Source organism: Pteropus alecto, unplaced genomic scaffold (genome assembly GCF_000325575.1).
Source record: "Pteropus alecto unplaced genomic scaffold, ASM32557v1 scaffold7, whole genome shotgun sequence".
NCBI classification, from domain to species: domain Eukaryota; kingdom Metazoa; phylum Chordata; class Mammalia; order Chiroptera; family Pteropodidae; genus Pteropus; species Pteropus alecto.
The window spans coordinates 20,419,906-20,426,474 of record NW_006494614.1 but is presented as its reverse complement, the minus strand read 5'-3'; the positions used below and the strand labels follow the sequence as shown (position 1 = coordinate 20,426,474).

Here is a 6,569-nt window from a genome sequence, read left to right as displayed (position 1 = left end):
GAAACTTCAAAGTTTCAAATGCACAAGATGCTTCTGTGTCAATAGTGGATTACTATGAACCAAGTAAGTGTTCTTATTATTTTAGGAGTTAAGCCAGGCATTCACTCACTTACTCATTCATTCATTCATTCATTCATTTAAAGTAGCCACCTACTGGATAGATTTTGTGTTGGGGGCGTGTTGTTGGAGGAAGTGTAGGAGGTGAGGGAGCAGGAGGTGAGCTTTCCATTTAAATGAAGACAACTGATAATTTACAAAGGTCTCATGATAGCATTTATCATATAGTGTTAAAAAATGATGCTTTTGCTCATAATGTTTTAGGTTTTTAACTCACAATTACAAAGTTTACAAAGAAAATTGTTGTAGAGAGTCCAGTTATATTTAGTTTCTAATTATATTTAGCTCCTATTCCAAGCACCCATTCTATCTGGTTTTTGTCTTAAAATGAGAGTTCTTCAGGAGAGAGCATGAACAGCATTCGTAGTGGAAAAGCCTCAGCTGGGTTTAGTGTTTCTTCATGGAAGGAGTCTGTTGTTAAAATTGATACATTATAATTTTTTTTTTAGTATGTCAAGAAAAATATAGTTTGTTTGGAAAATAACTTGAACTTCTTTGATTCTACTGATGCATCTTACCTTATAAAATGTCAGAAATTTAGGATGTGAAAGTAGAGATCTGGTTTAGAGATCGCCTAAATTAATTAGGATGCATCTACGTTTAGTGATCTCTGGGCTGTGATTTCTGGGCATGAGAATTATCCTGAGTAACACCCCCAGTGGCTCAGAATCATCAGAATGCTCGAGAATCATGAACATTTTTATGTGTTAGGTAGTTGTAGACACTTACACTTTAAAATTGTTGACATTGTTAGTAATTTTTGATAGAGTATTCATGGAAGACTAGGGTGTAGCACCAGTTCTCTCTCTGTCTAAACCAACAAGCCAGTTTCTCTGTTCTTTTGTCTCCTGTTGGAACTGGGGACGAGCATTCGCCTAGGTTCTTGTGGGACATTTTGGGGAAATACTGACATCATACTTGTTTTCTGGTGGAAGGATGTAATGTGCTGTTGAGACTCAAGGACAGTGCTTAGTTATCCAACTTTGTTATTTAACCTAGTCACAGAATTCTCCAGCTGATCTTTCTTAGGTAAATGGAGGACATCTTAAACGTTTAAGAAAAAAAGATTCAGTCTAATTAATTTTTTTTGTGTGTGTGGAAAACAACTTATTTATGAAGGGCACATTTTAAAATGAACATTTGGGAACAATCAGGTTAATCAAAACCTACAACCCATTTTTAAAAATCCTGGAGTTAGAAAACATATTTATAACATTAAAAAATTGATGAAAAAATCAAGAAGAAATTTAAATATAGAATATTTTTTAACTTGTAAAAATTAAAATAATTTGTTTTATAGTGAGTTTATTATAGTGTTATAAATGCTTTGAATAGTTTTTTCAGATTAGCTTGTACTATAAAATTTACCAAAGTTGAATAGTTTTTAGAGACTATGTGCTCAATGTCTTAAAGCATTGAAACAAGGCATTACACAGTTTTCTTTATGTTTTTGTATTTTTCGATAAAGCCTATGGTAAATATCTCTTTTATTTTTTAAAATTAATTTATTCTCCAATTACAGTTTACATATAATGTAAGGATCTCTTTTCAGTAGTTCTAATGATCAGAACTTTACTTGAATGTGTAGAAAAATGTCGCCCTGAAATAAACTGTCGAGGAGTTGAAACAATCCTTGATTTAAAAGCTTTCTTGCTGCATAAGAGAGTCAAGTTGTGCTTGCCATTGCAGCATACAGTCTGTTTTCTTTCTTTTAATGCTGGCCAATGACTGGTGGTAGATAGATTGGACTAAAAGCATTGTTTCTCTCTTGGATTCGGTGAGCCGTTTGGGCCCCTCTGGAGCATTTCAGTTGTTTCTTGTAAAGAAAAATAAAATTATATGAAGATTGGAAAACTCAGAAAAGTCTATTGAAATGCTTTTAAGTTTTGGCAAAGTAAACGTTTCTAAACAAGGGAGATGTGTAACTGATGTCTGCTTTTTTTAAACAGGGAGACAAGCGGTGAGAAGTTACAACTCCAAAGCAAAGCTGTCCTCTTGTGACCTCTGTGGAGACGTCCATGGTTGCGGTCATTGCAATAATGGAGCTTCGATCTCTCTTCCTCACTCCTCAGTCATTTTCATTTTCTGTTTCATGCTTCTGTTCTCTGTACAACATTGGCCATGATTTATTTTTTAAAGACTCCAAGTAACATATTTCCAGAAGTCACATGTGATTATCTTGTTTTCGTAATCAAATATTGCTTCTGATTATTTTGAAAAACAATTTTTTTTCTTTTTATGGGGGTGTGGGGTTGGGGGAATGGTGTACAATAGGTCCTAGTATGTATAGCTGTATAGATTTCTTTACCTAAATTCCGTGTGGAACAAAATTCAGAATTATTGCAGTTGTATATCTTTATGTTTCCCCCTTTAAAATATTTTTAAGATTTTTGTAGGAAGCGTTTTCTCCAGAATAAATGTGTTATTTTAGATTGGTTATTTTTTTCATTTTATAGAACATATGAGCCTAGATTCTTAAGCATTATTATACATCAGTGTTTCCTTTAGTTTTGATAACCTAAAAATAAAAGGCCCAAATGAGGGGCAACAGCATTTATTTGAGATTAAAAAGAATAGCTATTCTTCAGGAGGGAAGAATAAGAGAGGGATTGTGCTTTGCTGGCTGGGTCAGAGATTGAGGAGTGTACAGAAAACTACCCAAAGGGGTCTTGGGTGTGCAGCTCTCCCTCTCACTTCCTCAGCCCCACACACTGGCTCTTTTTTAGGGGGCAGAGGTGGAGAGCGTTGCAATATGTGCCTTATGTGACTTAGACTAGAAGATCCTAGACCAGGAGGCACAAGTTTTGTTAGAAATGGGGAGACAATAAGCCAGGGCTACAACAAAATCTTATATAAGATACAGTAGCCTGACCTCTCTGTGGTTTGGGAAAAAGGCTGAGGTTTGATGAGGGCCAGAGAGTCTTGACGTGACCGCTGACCTAAAGTATTACAGAGCATTGCCCGGGATCTTGAGGAAGTTCTTCTAGGCTCCGGTGTCTGAGCATCAGCCTGCCTGCCATCTGGTGACATCTAATGCTTTCTGTGAATCTCTAAGCAGTTTCCTGAATTTTGAGCACCTGGATCATTGGTTACCTGTATTCTAAAGGATAATATTAATTTATCTCGGTGAAAATTTTGAAGAAAAATTCCTTTTCTCTTTTTCTTGCTTTTCCATTTTTCTCTTCTCCCCTTTTCTTACTTCCCTTTCCTTCTTCCTTTCTACTTTCCCTTCTAAATATATTGAAATATATTTGATATAGCAAAAAAATTAAATTTTTTTTTATAGTAAATCTAAGAAATGGTTTAATTTTGCTTCTAACTCCATGGCGTATCTCTCAAGTGGACATGGGAAAAATAATTGCCGTGGGCTCCAAAGAGTTTGCATTACAATATATTCAACTGTTTTAAAATAAATCTATCAAAAATGAAGTATGCAAATACAGCTTTAAAGTGAGTTTTAAAAATTTTATTTTTAGTGAATTTTAAGAAATTGTAGTGGAGTGGATATTCGTGTACTGCTGATGGATATTTTGGATACCAAGGTAGAAATTACCAGCATTCAGTATTTTAAAGCTTGAAACCTCTATGTGGACCAAAGATTCTCACAGAGTTGTCTATGGAGAGAGAACAGTTAAACATCAAACAAATAATTTTCCTGTATTGTTTTTAAGTGGGGAAAAGTTTTTAATTCTATTATACCTTTGAAACACTCTGCTCTAAAATACGTACTTGTTATGTTTGGGACTTCCCATCTGGTGTTTTCAGCCTTTATACTCCAGGACTTCTTGAGGGATGAAAGTATCTTCCAATGAAGCTGGTGTTGGCAAAGATACCGCCCCGCCCTACCTGGGGACTTTATGCTGACCATCAGTACCTTATATTCTTCAGTAAATAATTTATGCTGAACTTCTAGTGTAGTGTATTAGGAAAGACTAGAATGGAAAGGCCGTTGGAAGACAGCTTGTATCTTTTTTAGGCCATAGGTCCTCATTTAAGAACTGGGACTCTAATACAAATGTGAAATGCTTCATGTTTTCAGGGTAAAAAGTCATCTTGGAACTCATTTCTTTATTATGAAAGTATTAGAAATGAAGAGCTAGGTAGTGGGCGAGGAAAGGTCAGTTAGCTCTGCGTCGTGGCGCGTGGGGCCATGGATGGGTGAGGCCCTGTCCTCTTCCTCCTTCATCTCTCTCATAGAGAACTTGCTCTGCTACAGATAGTGGGTTTGAGTGAGAAGTGATTAAAAAGCCACAGGCATAAGTAAAAAAGGAGGACATGGAGTAATAATTAATAGTATAATTTTTCTTCATCTCTTATAAGTAATACTATTAAAAATTCATTTTACCTTTAAGTTTGCTTATGCTGAAACTCTTCCATTTAGAATGCCATCAGTTTCATTAATTGATAGAAACTAAAGTCTCCCCTCCTTTTCCACTGACTGAGGACCTTATTAAAACATCAGCATCCAGTTTTGACTGGACAATGGTTCCAGAGACTGAATGTCGGGAATAACTAGTAGCCAAACAATTCAAGGACAGAACAATACTTTCATATTTGGTTTCACCATCTTACTAACTTCAGTTATAATTCTAAAAAAGAAATTAAAGCCCATTAAAATATTCCGGGTCAATGAAAGGTTTCCTTCTATTGTATTGTCCTATCATACTTTATGTTTTTCAAAATGTTCTAATAATAATCTTTGGTTTAGTATTTTGATTATATTATAGTCTGAGGAGCACTGTGCTAATGTAAAATCCAGATATATATCTATTACCTAATAGTTTGTTACTTATATATGCAATTCCATATCCTACATGCAGGAATTTTCAGACCTGTAGATGGCATAATTCTCTCTGCTCCAATTCTTTTGGGCTTGGGTAGAGTTATTTCTTTAAAAATTATATTTAGCCCTAATTTCTGTTCATGTTAAATGAAGTTATAAATATTCTGGCAATATAATTGCCATTTATATTTTGATATAATTCAATTAGTTAACAGTTCTGGCTCCTATATTGATAAAAATTGGAGCTGAGTTTTCATCGTTTTTAAAAGAAGCCATTTTATTAACCTGTTGGCATATAACCTGGAGTTATTTATAACAGGCTTAGTTTTTATAATTTGCTTTATTGAAGTTTAATACTGATTTCTATAAAAATATATTGTAAATACCTCTTTGACAAGGTTTCTTAACATAAGAGTAGTACATATATTGAGTTTGCCAAGTGGCTACCATAGGTCCAGATACCATTTATATTCTTTAGTGCATCATTTTCTTACACATTGTAAATCTGATACACTTTTAGTAAGCGGACTCGTTCTTGGATAAGCCTCAGAACCTTTTATTCTCTCGGTAGAGGCATCTGTTAAACAGAAGAGTATAGTCCTTATTTTTTCTTTGTTTTCAAATTCCAGGAAAGCGTAGCACTTTTAAGAATTTAAAAATTTCCTATCATCTATCCAAATGATATTCATGTTGCTCGTAAATATCTTAAGTTATACTGGGAGTCATTTGAGGTGCAATTTTATCACTACTTTGAATAGAAGACTGTTATCCTATTTTGGGAAAGTAAGCATTAAATATACATTTTTGATTAAGTGTATATCAGTAGGAGTAGGCTTTTTTCAAAATTATTTCTAGCCAATGAGTTGTGTTTGTATGTACCTCATCAAAAGGCAGTGCCACATTGCAACATTCCGTACGTACAATGTCATTTTCCTTTTAGTTATTGTAACACAGGAAAATAGATATTCTAAGTGATTTTTGAGTTTCTTACTTCAAAGGAGTCTTACGTATTGGTATGTGTGTGTCTTTATAATAGGGATGATATTGATTTATGTGTAGCTACTTATTTAAGAATAATTCTATCTCATCGTCACGAGGCCACAATTTACTACTCTTCTGCTGTATTGAATCAGTGGTAGAGGGCAGTTCCATGTTCCATTTGTAGATCTTTAAGATTTTATCTTTGATAGCTTCAATAAAATACAGTTCTATTCTGGTCTTTCAAGACTATATGTTTTGGATTTTTAATAAGATGCAGTTGATGTGGTAGAGTCCATTTCTTTTATACACAAGAAGCTTTATAAAATTTTATTCATAAATCCCCTATTTTGAGAAGCTATTTGCCTATGAGACAAATATTATTGAAATGAAACATTATTTTCCCAGAAAATAAAGCTTTATATATTGATCAAGGTAATTCTTAAATTTTAAATGTTAGAATGTTGTTATTGTTAATTATACTCTATTATGTATTCAATAGGAATCATAGCTTATCAATAAAAATTAAATTCCCATCTATTTATTATCAGTGTTTCTTTTATTTTAGCTTAAGTCATGTCTATAGCACATCTCCTTTACCTAACCTTATTTATTTATTTATTTTGAATTTTATGAGTTTGAGCCAAACCGATGACATATGCTGGGGGGCAAGATCTCAAATGCTTCGGAG

At 33.8% G+C, this 6,569-nt stretch overlaps 1 protein-coding gene across 1 annotated transcript in view; it reads left to right on the top strand.

Moving 5' to 3' along the window:
• CD109 (CD109 molecule) overlaps window positions 1–3,546 on the top strand; it is a 105,386-nt gene extending 101,840 nt beyond the window's left edge. Inside the window, exons 33-34 of the mRNA XM_006926378.3 lie at window positions 1–63; window positions 2,067–3,546. The exon at window positions 1–63 is cut by the window's left edge and continues 37 nt beyond it. Of these exons, the coding sequence (XP_006926440.1) occupies window positions 1–63; window positions 2,067–2,242 (239 nt within the window). The 3' untranslated portion in view covers window positions 2,243–3,546. The remainder of the gene's footprint in view (window positions 64–2,066) is intronic.
• Window positions 3,547–6,569: the final 3,023 nt, after the last annotated feature.